The sequence below is a fragment of the Lagenorhynchus albirostris genome, chromosome 1, assembly GCF_949774975.1.
Source record: "Lagenorhynchus albirostris chromosome 1, mLagAlb1.1, whole genome shotgun sequence".
Taxonomy (NCBI): domain Eukaryota; kingdom Metazoa; phylum Chordata; class Mammalia; order Artiodactyla; family Delphinidae; genus Lagenorhynchus; species Lagenorhynchus albirostris.
The window spans coordinates 12,747,383-12,760,411 of record NC_083095.1 but is presented as its reverse complement, the minus strand read 5'-3'; the positions used below and the strand labels follow the sequence as shown (position 1 = coordinate 12,760,411).

At 34.2% G+C, this 13,029-nt stretch overlaps 1 protein-coding gene and 1 long non-coding RNA gene across 2 annotated transcripts in view; one reads left to right on the top strand and one right to left on the bottom strand.

Annotated features, from left to right (window-relative positions):
• Positions 1-2,409, top strand: part of LOC132531690 (uncharacterized) — a 49,685-nt gene extending 47,276 nt beyond the window's left edge. Inside the window, exon 3 of the long non-coding RNA XR_009544194.1 lies at positions 2,340-2,409. This is a non-coding gene — a long non-coding RNA (uncharacterized LOC132531690). The remainder of the gene's footprint in view (positions 1-2,339) is intronic.
• PPP4R3A (protein phosphatase 4 regulatory subunit 3A) overlaps positions 1-13,029 on the bottom strand; it is a 39,596-nt gene that overhangs the window by 4,782 nt on the left and 21,785 nt on the right. Inside the window, exons 5-11 of the mRNA XM_060169611.1 lie at positions 10,707-10,784; positions 10,509-10,625; positions 9,908-10,063; positions 7,631-7,762; positions 7,427-7,529; positions 5,989-6,147; positions 668-837 (exon numbers count right to left, since the gene is read on the bottom strand). Of these exons, the coding sequence (XP_060025594.1) occupies positions 668-837; positions 5,989-6,147; positions 7,427-7,529; positions 7,631-7,762; positions 9,908-10,063; positions 10,509-10,625; positions 10,707-10,784 (915 nt within the window). The remainder of the gene's footprint in view (positions 1-667; positions 838-5,988; positions 6,148-7,426; positions 7,530-7,630; positions 7,763-9,907; positions 10,064-10,508; positions 10,626-10,706; positions 10,785-13,029) is intronic.

Genomic DNA, 13,029 nt, shown 5'->3' with positions numbered 1-13,029 from the left:
CTCAGAATTATCCATGGCTCTTTCCAAAGTAAATGCTCAGGTCCTACCCTAGATGATTCTCATTCAGTAAGTCTGGGGTGGTGCCTAGGCATATATACAGAAAAGTGCTAGAGATGGATGGCAGTGATGATTGCACAACAATGTGAATACACTTAACGCCAGTGAACTGTACACTTTAAAAAATGGTTAAAAGGGCAAATTTTGTTATGTTTATTTTACCGAAATTTTAAAAAAGCATGCCACAGATAATTCTGAGACACACCAATGTTTGAGAACTACCAGCCTACTGTATCATTAAAGAATGAAATTTACTCTTTAGAGACATATGGAGGAATGTCAAGGAAAATTCAAAAAACCTCCAAGTTAAAAACAAAAAACACATCTGAATACTTATGCCAACTATAATTTTACTTTCTTAAAATGACTACCGTGACAGTGTTAAATCAATTTTCAAACTATCCTGAGATAGTTTGAAACTAGCTGCTGAGAGAGATTATTTTGGTTTTTGTTAGTTCAAATTGAATCTCTCATAAGCTTTTGGTAACACTGGTTTTCTTTCAAAAATTCTCTCCAAATATAATAATCTCAAATAAGCCAAAATACCAACAATGCATATTTGATTTGCTCAAACAAAACCAAAATTCTAACTAAAAAGTATAGAACCTACCACTCTAATAAATTCAAACATTTCTATTATGGCAGAGTTCATCAGATTGTAGCGGGATCCATTGTTGAGAAATGCTTTGACTACTGGTTCAAACAAAAAACTTTTCATTATATAGCGGTTGTAAAACTCATCTTTTAATCCAATAATCTTTCTCTTAAAACGAAGAGCACCTGAAACACAGAGGCATTGTTGTTCAAATTACATACCATATCTTCATATTTTAGAATTACAAAAAAACCTGTTAAATAAACATAGTTCTTCATGCAGTAATAAGTTACTGCTTCCAGAAGTATGAACCTAAAGATAAGGATTACAAAAAGGTTATCAGAAAAATGTATTCTAAAAGCAGTGTATGTCACCATAGAACACAAGTCTTAGAGAGCCAGAAGAATTCTGGAAATAAGTTACTGATTACCAAAATGTACTTTACATCTGAAATTAGAGCTAAGCTAGGGCTAATAAATGAATTAACCTATTATACTACTTAAGATGAGAAAATTCCAAATATATCCTTTTGTATATACCTTCAAAACAACAGAAAAAACATTGTTTTATTAGGGCAATCCACTCTATAATTTGATCTTCCTTATTTTTGGACACTCTTATCAGGGTTAATGGTGTTTACATTGATTTGTTTTTGGATGTGTTTGTAGAAATGCCGTAAACCCACAGAAATCTGCATGACCCAAAATTTGCCTTCCCAGAGTTTAGGAATCAGTTTACAGGATGTTTTTAAAATGTGGTCCTCTATGCTTACTGCAGCGAGTATGCTTTTTATTTTTTTCCCCTAGTTTTCCTTTTTACAATTAATTAGGCTTTAACTTACAGATTAAAAGGTATATTTACATCTTGAGGTATGGGGAGTTACTTAAGTCACCATTCGTCAAGATCCAAATATACTCAGACAGCTAGACTTCAACAAAGCCCTCTTTACCTAAATGGAATTATCAGTAAGTTAATGCCCCAGTTATTGTAAACAGTTCAAAAAAGCATACTCACTTCATGCAGTCACATCGTCTTCGGTTGGCAAGATTAAATATTGTGTTTGTATTTTGGTTTCTTTGGAGATCATGGAAGTGGCTCGTTAAATTGCCAATTTGTTATTAATCAAGTCCTTCATGAGCAGGTAGCCAGGCAACCATGCTGACACGGTTTCTGGGTAGGAAGGCAGAGGAGTAAAGCAGCTCAATTTTTCTTTAGTTGGCAGAAAAGAGGTCCACAAGTGAATGCCCAATTAGGTACAGTTGATTATAAACTGCCTTAACAATCCAACTTATTTAACAGTGTCTCTTACTAAAGAGACACTGTGGGCAGGGAGTTCAAAATAGTTTATAGAAGAGTAATTGCATTTTATTTTTTAAACTACTGAGTATTTTCAAATACATAAGCATGGTGAAATAAGACATTTTAAACAATAAGCATCATCTTTCTTTGTGATAAGTCAAAGCCTAATAAGGGTTTATTTTCCCAAAACAATGATTTGAGAGCTTGTTTTTTGTTGTTGTTGTTGTTTTGTTTGTTTTTTAATGTTACTTGACAAAGGAACTTAGGCAGTTCCACTTGTTAGAATAAAAATCAATACTTTAGAGCTCATGCTAATAGGCCAAATTTTAAGCTTTTAGTAATTAAGGCAAGTGCTGTTATTTTAAAAATTGTTACTCCAACTTTGCAGGCTTTGTGAAGACTTGTGTCCTACCATAACACACACTAATTGAACCCTGTGGTCTGCACGCAGTTCCCGGGGAAGTGAAAAGAAAACTCCCTCCCTAGAACTCGCTAAGACCAGAGTGTGCAGCTGGCTCCACTGCCATCTCCTCAAGAGCAGTTTTGTTCAGAAACTGCCAAGGTAGACAGAAGGTAATTCTAATGGGCTTTTGTTTTGTTTTGCTCCTCATTTGCCCTCATTTATTTATATCAAGAATCGTGTCATTTCCACCCAAACCTCTCCCCAAAAAGAAACTTGCATGAAAAATGTCCAACCACTATTCTTGCTGTTGAATAAAGTTACTTTCAAAAATTTACCAGTGAGTTCTAATGAAGTCAAGTTGCTCGAAGGAGGTTAGAGAAAGCTTTTGCGATAGGTCAAGTTAGCACAAATGTAGGATTTTCAATGTAAAAGTGCACTCTGCTACCACTCACATCTCTAACCTTTATTAACATGCCAGGAATCTCTTACGCTTAGTTTCAATCATCTCTAAAACAAATAATAAATCTTTACCTTACACAACATGACATTTTATGTAAGTCTGAAACTTTTTGCTGCATATGTAACTAATGATAGCTGAAAAAAAGCATCTACCACAAAATTCTTCTCTACTTCATTCTTCTTATAGATTTCCGTATTTTAAAAAACAGCCAGACAACATATAGGTAGGAACTAAAAAGCTACAATTTAAGATCCAAGAATCTGGTAAAGGCCAAGAATGATAAAACTGTGTGTGTGTCTGTGTGTTTATACACATACATATCTAACCTATAAAGACTAAATAGGATTGTTGTTCTCACTCACAGACTTGACTACGTCGTCTTTAAATATGATACAAGTATAATAATTAAGAACCAGCAGGTATAAAAAATTCAAAGTCCCCAAACTGTGTACATTTAACCAATCTTTTGTCTTTACAAGTGGACATCTAAATCTACTTATAAAATCTCCCTTAAAAAAAAAACTATACTTAATATTTTAATGTACTCTTTCCTAAGACTGAATAGATAGTAAATCTCTGCAAATTTATGCTTAGTTCTTTTAGAAATCCTTGATTAAAACTCCTACTGTATAGCCAGTCCTAAAGAGTGCATTCCTAATGACTGACATCTTCTTTCAGAAGCCACTCATTCTCAATCCTGGGAAGAGAGCCACACTGAGTGAGAATCATTTGAGAAAGAGTGAGGTTTAATTAATGATAACCTAACTTAGTTTGAAAAATATTAAAATAATAAAACATAACTAAGATTTTTGCTAGCATAATTTCCTACAATATAAACTCATTAATTTGTCATGATTCTCTTCATAGTTCTCACTGAACTGTGAGAAATTTTCTTTGCAATACTGTAAGCAAAATGAGATGAAGGACTCTTAGAAAAGGCCTTTCCCTTTCCTGCCACTCTCCCACTAGACTCATGTGTTCTACCTATACCAAACCTCTAACATACCACACTTTCACATTTGTTCATCTTAATTGTGTATTCAACCAAGAATTTCACACTCTCCCATGATCAAGACACAACTTACTTTACTTCTTTTTGCAAGGTTTTCCTGATCTGCCTCATTCAGGGAGAATAAATCATTTCCACTATACATCCAAGCACACCTCGATATAGTGCTTTTGATGTTGTTTTGGTATTTACAGACTATCTCCTCCTAATGAACTCTGAGCCACTTGACAACTGACTTCAGGTCAATCATCTTTTTCCTAATACTAGGTATGCATCATACTTCATCAAATGTAAGATGCCACTGATTGCAAAAAACCTTCCTTTCTACTACTAAGAAAACAAAACAAAGAAAAAAAGCTACCAATCATAATGACATGCCATTAATTTTAAGACTCACCTTGATTTGAGATGATAAATGCATATCTTAGAATAAAACATGGTAGTAGGTGTTAAATTTATTTAAATAAAACTAATTTTTAAATTTATTCAGTTTTCCCGTTCTATCCCATCTGCTCAAACTCCCTTTCCTACACTCAAACAAAACCTTCTATGTTGACATGAAAGAACAAATCAAAGAAGTGTTCATTATTAACTTCCTCTCAACTTGCTTTGGGACTCTCACTTTTGCTATGATAGGTTTATAAGGAAAATGAATATGAGTTTAAGAGCCCTTTATATGCAATATTCCTTTTGGCTGAAAAGCATCTGACCACATGTATTCTCAGTTCATACTGCAGTGTGTACACCAGACTGAAAAACTAATTCAACTATAACAAGTGTCACCCTAATAGGTTTCCTTCTAAGAAAAATTCATTAGACTTTCTATTTTGAATACCATTTTAAAGATAAAATGTTGACAGAATATATCAATGTCAGAAATATCCTTATAAACAATGTTTTCATAATTTAAGGATATTTTAAAAGTCAATTAAGCAAAACATTTTTTTTGGCTGCGCTGCACAGCTTGTGGAATCTCAGTTCCCCAACCAGGTAATGAACTCAGGCCCTCGGCAATGAAAGTGCAGAGTCCTAACCACTCACTGAGGACGGCCAGGGAATTCCCAAGCAAAATGATTTAAAATGAAGTAAAAAAAGACAGCAAAAATGGATGTATATGTTCAGGCTTCTAATTACTGGATGATTATGATGCCTTTATACAACAACAAAACCAAACCTACCCATAAAAACCAAAAGGCCAAAAAGAGTTAGTTACCAACAGACATCTCTTATTGAGCCTCTAGGGTACTCTTAAAACTGGTGTGCCAACTTACCAAAGAAGGCTGACTGCTACATGATCAAGAATATTCTGGGTTAACCTATTTCTAATTCAGAAACATGTTTTACTTCTGTAAACTAGGGTCTTCAGAATACAGTGAAAGTCAACTTTTGAAAAACATGTATAACTAAGAACAGCCTTGTTAAAAGACTATCTGTTGCTCTACGAGAGGTGACAAACCTTTCCCATAAAGGTCTACAGAATACATATTCTAGGCTCTGTGGGCCACATATGGTCTCTGTAGCTTTTTTTTTGAACAATGCTTTAAAAACACAGAAACTATTTTTCACTTTCCAGGTTGTGCAAAAACAGACCATGGACTGGATTTGGCCACAGCTGTGGTCTGTCACCCCTTCTCTGAAGTATCTGAGGTAACACAATGTCATATGTCAAATATGTCTCAGTAAAGCTGGGGGAAAAATATTTGTGGAATTAATGAACAGACCATCCGCAGGCATTTGTGCTAGGCATTCTGTAATTTAGAAAAAATGTATTTTGGAAACTCGGTGCTATTAGCTATGTTTTCCAAATTACAAATGTATTCTTCATGACTCAGTGTGAGACTCTGGTCTCACAAGAATGTCCAATTTGTGATTGTCATGCTATATAAAGTCAAAAATAAATACGGCAAATAAAATGATTTAAGGTGCCATTTTAATAATACTTTAATACATTTTGTAGGTACACTCTTAACCCCTTTACTGTATATTGAGAAAGAAGAGTCAGGAAAATCACCTGATCAAAATATGGCAAAAGTACATTATCAGTGTAGTTTAGTATTAGAACCTCGGTCTCCTGCAATCAGTGATCTTTTCTTCTCAGGCAATAACACCGAAATAACAATAATAATATACAGACAATAAGTAATTCTACCAGAAGCAACACTTACATAATGCCAAGAAAGCATGCTTCGAGGCCATAAGAACTAACACTCTCCGGAGAATGTCCTTATTAATAATGTAGTTCTTTATGTGGTAGGTATGGTGCTCCACACAAAATGTTAACAATTCCAATACAAGTGCCAACAACTGGGCAGTCTGAAAATCATCTAAACAAAACAAAACACAATTATATTTAATGGCTTATATTCTTTTCCTCCCCAAATTAAGAATCCGAATTCTAATCAAGTAAAATCCCTTCTATTAACCCAAATATGTTAAAGTTAAGGAAAAGGGAACTAACATTTATTGAATGCCTACCATGTGCCAAGAACTGTGCTTTCCATTTTTTCACATTTAATTTAAATAACTCTGTGAAGAATTAGTGTCACAAGACCCAGGTGTGAAATATTAGTAAGGCAAACTGGGATACAAATCTATTAGATCTGTTTCATTCTAGAGGGCAAGAATGCTCTACCATGTCTTATGTCCCTCAACGGATATACAGATATCACAGGAGGTCCTCCTACCACACATCATCTGGCTTTGATGGAACTACTCTCTCTGCTCCTTTGATTCATGTACTTTGTGCCTCCTTTTACTACACATAATGAGTCCACGCTGAATTATAATTACTGGCTTATCTTCCTCACCAGGCAATAAGCCTCCAAAACTATTTTACTCACTTTTTATTTCTCCCATTTAACCCCTAAAGATTATATATATAGCACAGTGCCTTCCACACAATGGGTTCTCAATAAATGTTTGATGAATTGAACATGTGGGTTTGGAAAGAAGCCTCAAGCTTTACCTACTATGAATAAAGTAGACAAGAAAAATTAGTATCACATTTCCAAGACTTGATTCTAGAGTCATTAAAAAAGGTAAATTTAACATTTTATTCTAAGTGGTGTCATAAGTTAAATATACTATATTGATAATTCATATGACAAAATAACTTACTTATTCTCAAAGCTTCAATAAGGAATTTCCCAATGAAGACCCTAAAACTATTTTCTAAATCAAACACACACACACAAAGCTAAAGGAATAAAATGCAGAAATAATCCTACTTTGGAATAATCCTCAATGCAAAGAAAAACTGCTTAATACTAAGCACAAGCTCTGCTCTGTATCTACACACCTGGAGTACAAATAAAATGAATCTTCTAATAGCTTCTTCCTTCTATTTGTTTCATACATGTAAATGCAAACTAAATACAAATATTGCTTTAACAAAAAATATTTTTAAAATTCTGAAAGCAAAAAATTATCTCTAGTATATTCTTTCACAGTTCTACTACCTCTGATTATAGCACTTTTAAAAGAAATTTTACCTTGAAATTACCTCTTTTGAAAATATATTAGTAAACCTCTAGGTTAACACCAACTTTTTGAGTTTCAGAATTCAAGAACCAAGAACTTAACTACCAACCTGTATTACCTTACCTTTGCTAGGTTTGTCTTCTGTTGTATTTGCCAGTAAGGGAGCAGTAAGGACATGCATACAGTGCTTGTAGAAGAAACCCAGAAATTCAGTCTTTTCTGTTTTCTAAGGAATCGAAAACACTTCCATGAACTTTAACTGCATTGGTTCCTACCAGCAATAAAAATTATACTAGTATGAAAAAGAGAAAAATGCCCGTAGCTTACATTGGCAGTAGCTAACATGTTTTCTGGGTCAACTAATGTTCGAAGGAGGCCCATAAGCTGGACTGCTCCTCCAAGTTCAGGGTCTGTATCACAAATCATATGTTCTATAATAAGGTTGATGAGCAAAATATCCTGGTGAGAAAAATACACATAGTAAGGATCACTTATTATAGGAGGGAATGGAAAAAGCATATACTATGAGACATGCTACAGCATTATACCTAGCTATGGCTATCTTAACTGCAAACAAAATGAAATGCTTGACTGACTTCTTTAATGGATACAGAGCAGTTTTCCGAAAGTATGGTATTGGCACGTTACACAAATAGTACCAAAAAGAATTTATCTTTAATCAAGGGGATTTATCTTTAAATCCCGATGAAAATAAAAACAAAGTTTCAGTTTGGTGCTAACAGATCTTTTACACCTCTGGATAACAAAATCTCCCTTCTGAAGAAAGCTAACGGGCTTTAACAGTAAGAATGTTCAGCTAAAATTTATAACATTGTTCTTTCACTGCATTTTTATAGATTCCTTCTATTTATGGCAGATGATAACTGTACCTATTCTCCATTTATGGAAATGATATAAAGTTTCCATTTAAAATAAATTTAAGAAAAAATTAGTTGGTACCTGAATGTCTGAAATTGGGGGAAACAAGATTACGTTATTTAGAGAGCACACAGGAGAACAAATATATTATAGATATTCCAAATGACATACAAAATTGACTTAGTTTTCCTGATGCTCTACTATGACTGGTTTTCCTGGCTGAAGAGGAAAAATTGAGAGGCATTCAGTGAGAAAAATCCCTGCTCTTGCCTATATATACAATGGTAGGATAGACAGAGAAAATGCAGACATACATGGAAATAACGAATCAAGACTGGGAATCAAGAAGACGACTGTGTATGAATGAAGTACATCAATGTATGTTCAACTAGTGGGTTACAGCGCCAACAAGAATAGCCTTTATTTTATACACACACACACACACACACACACACACACACACACACAGAGGCTTTCAAGATAGGACTATTTTATAAAAGCAAAATGTGACATAATATTCAACAGTTCAAACTGGCACTTCCTGCACCTACCCTGACATTACAATTTTGTAAACAAGTGTTAAATATAGAAGTTACTAGGCATTCCACTTCATTTTGACATCACAACACATTACGATCTCTTTAAAAAGTCTATTTCCTCATTTTGTAAAAATATGATAGGCTGGAATTCTACATATATTTTTTTCTAAGAGATTGTCTTTTTACCCTCTCTGTTTGAGGGCAGAATATCTTAGTTTATTCTTAAGTAAAAAGTTACTTCCAAGATTTTATGGGGGAAAGAGAAAATAAAAAATCAGGATGATTGGTTTAATTATCTGAAAAGAAAACAGAGCACAAACATTTACGGCTTCCACATAAGCCATGTACCACAGACTCTGGGAGAACCTTTCACATCACCAGGATACATTCTCTCACCGACTCTGAAATTGATGGGTAAGTGAGTGAGTGAGTGAGTGAATGTGAGTGAGTGAGTGAGTGAGTGAGTGAGTGAGTGAGTGAGTGAGTGAGTGTGTGTGTGTGTGTGTGTGTGTGTGTGTGTACACAACACAACAGCTTGTTCCCTATGGTTAGGCAGTAAAGAAAGCACCCTAAACACTTTCCAAAGGAATGTGCTTCGTCATTCTTGATGATTTTGAGACTCTATCCCTAGCAAAGCCAATGTTTTCCTAGGGAAGTTATTCATAATTCCACATATAGAAGAACAATTTATTGATTAAATGATTTAAACAACACTACATAGCACATTAACTTCTGAATTAAGAAACTTAATCTCAAATTTTTTTTTTCTTTTTTTTTGCAGTACACGGGCCTCTCACTGTGTGGCCTCTCCCGTTGCAGAGCACAGGCTCCGGACGCGCAGGCTCAGCGGCCATGGCTCACGGGCCCAGCCGCTCCGCAGCATGTGGGATCTTCCCGGACCGGGGCACGAACCCGTATCCCCTGCACTGGCAGGCGGACTCTCAACCACTGCGCCACCAGGGAAGCCCGATCTCAAAAATTTTTAAAGAAATTTAAGTTGAGCATTAACAACTGCTGTAAGACAATTTATAAACTGAGACAGGAGCCAGTTAGGGAAGAATAAGCCATGATATTATGGCTACACTCTTCTCAAACATCAACTATTTAAATCTTTAAGAAATGAATAATAAATACAGTTATAGCTTCCCATGTATAAATACTTACTGTTAGTGCAAATAATATTTACCTTGTTGGTTATTTTTTGCTCTGTTAACTTCTTACTTACATCATCATTCTGTTGTGCCTCCTGCATGACAAACTCTCGTACCATGGATGGATTATATTCAACCAAGTATGAGAATATATCAGTAGCAGCACTTCGCACCTGTGTATCATCCATGCCCTGCAGATAAAAAGCACTTATTTCTCCTATAATAACAAAAATATGGAACTTGAAGCTATATAAATCCAAAACCTAACAAATTATAAGAGAACATTTGAATAAAAAAAGAGAGGTCAAGGAAATTCTGCTTATGTAAAATTCTTTTTCTATGGATAAAGTTATACTTTCTTTTACTCCTGTTTTTTTTTCTACTTTAACATTTCAACTAATAGGCTGCAAAGTTAACAAATTATCGATATTAAAAATATGGAAAATTCCTGTATGTGTCCTTTCAGTACTCTCTGTAAGGACTAATACTAGAATTTTATAGCTTTTTAACTTTATGTAATACACAACTGATATTAAATATTGGCTATAATCAAACAGTTGCATGCTACATAAGAAATATACTATTTTGTGGATTAAAAATATGATGGTAATTAAGTATAAGGAGAAACAAACTTACAAGGATGACTTCTAAAGCTGGTAATATACCCATGTTTGACAAAGTCTTGAAAAAAGCATCTCTGTTTTGAGGTTGTAGCGTTTGGGAGAACGCACAAAATTCTTTTAAAAAGTTAACCTGAAATTAGGAAAAAGGATAAGTGAATATAAAAGGTGTGTTGTTTTAGCTTCATGCCCTCCATAATATCAAATTTCTTACCAATTCCTGTCTTTTTTCCTCATCTGTTGCTTCATCTGTTAGCTGTGCAAACAAATCTGTCAGAAATTTTTCATCTTCCTGTGAAATCAAAGGATAAATTAATTATGCTAATAGTAACAGTGTAATATATTTTCAAAACGCTAATACAGAAGATATAAATCGCAATAACTGGAAAAGGGGAAGATGGTATTGGCAATGCTGTTTTTTAAAAGAGAAGGAAAAAACTATGAAAGGATAAATTGGGGATTTGTACAAAGATTATCCTTTATATTTCGGCAAGGCTCTATTTCTTAAGTCTAGTTAAGGGCCACATTATAAACACTTTAGGTTTTGCGGACTCCACCACAGCTACTCAATTCTGCTGTTATAGTAGGAAGCAGCCACAGGCAATGTCAATGAACAAGTATGGCTCTGTTCAGATAAAACTTTATTTACAAAAACAAACATGGTCTGTAGACCCATGATTTTCATAGGGTTTCATAATCTTAACTTTAGAAGTTAAGGTTCTACAACCACTCAAATAAAGATAAAACTTCCTTCATGTTTTAAAACCAGAAATGATTCAATTATGTAAAAAGCTAAATTCAGAACTTTTAAAGAAACATCTATTATTTGAAGCTATCCACCTACAGACATATAATAATTATTAAATTATTCTATGTTAAATTGTATTAAATTATTTTAGAAATGATTCAAAAGATCTCTCATAGGATACTCATCTGGGCATGTAAAAGTTAGAGTATAGAACTTGGAAATAACCTCATATGTTATCTTATCTTACCTCCTTATTTTATAATTGAGACAGATTAAGAAATTTACCCAATGCCCAATCACAGTTAGCAGGTAGGTGGTAGAGCCTTCCTGACTGCCTGTTCAATTTTTTGTCACTATTTTTAGTTAAGATTTTGTTTTAATTCCATACTACCTCAGCTAGTAGAAATAAATTCAACACTACATGCCCTACAGACATGCCTAAGTCTAAATGTATATATGTATGTGTGTGTGTATATATATACATGTATATGTATGTGTACGTATGTATGTATGTGTGTATCTCCCACTAGTTTATAAACCCCTTATTCACTGCTGCAGGTGCTCAAGAAACATTTTCTGTGACACCAAATTAGTTTGGCTATTCCACCTTTACTTTTTCTGCAGTGTACAAATAGGCCACACCTCAAATGGCATCCAATATCAAGATCCATCTCAGACATAATATATCCCACCAAATGGAAATCAAATGATTAAAAAAGATTCTCTGAACTTCTGTGAAGTACAGAGAATTAAGAAGGTTCAACAGTATTACAAAGAATCAGTCAACAGTAAGGGTTATGACTGTGTACAAGGTAAGAACCTGCTTTAATTACTCCTTGTCAAAAAATGTGTAAAACTCACCTTCCTTCATAGCAGCACTTTCAATATAAATGCTCAGCATCAAGAGAAACAGAAAGACCTACAGCACTGGCAGCCTGCATTTTACAGAGCGTATTGTAGGGAAACAAAGACTTAACAACTTGAAATTATTCATACTTAATGAGTAAAACTGGCATTTTACAGGTCTGAAGACCAAGAAAACAAAGAAGTGACAAATCCCTATATAACAAAATGAGAACCATGTGGAGCTGAAGAAAGGGACCAGCAGTGCTTAGGACTATCCAAGGAGACCAGAAATCAGAACTAGACCAGAACAGAGGATCTATTAGGTAGCTAGCAAAAACTAGTTCCTTAGCAAAGAACAAATGAAAATTGGTACCAGAACACCCTTCTTCTTCCATTATCAATCACAATACACTATGTCAAGGAATACTGTTGTACTTACCAGACTGTATTGCCTATGTTATTTGTCTGTCTTAAATGAATGGAAAACATGTCAAATTAATCAACGTGAACTGGACTTATCACTAGCTTCAGGAAAGCAGTTTTGGTAAAATTGACTTTTCTATCTAAATTCATATATATATATATATATATATATATATATATTAAGGTGATAAAACCAGGGTCACTGAAAATACAGCAATTTTCTAAAAAGGAATAGACAAAAATTAAATGTACTGTTTTACTCATAACATGTGCTACCAAGCAGCTCTAACTGACATTTATTTGCCTCTTTCTTAAATTCAAATCCAGGTTTCAAATAATTATTTTATTTGTAGATCTGAGGTAAGGTCTTACAATAGCTTTCAAATCATATCATACAGCTGTTATTGTTACAACATCTTGAGCATGAAGAAACAAAACACACAGGAAGTGTGCAACTCACAAATCTTTGCACTATGCAAACATACTTCAACTGGACTAGACTAATTCATGCACCATGGGA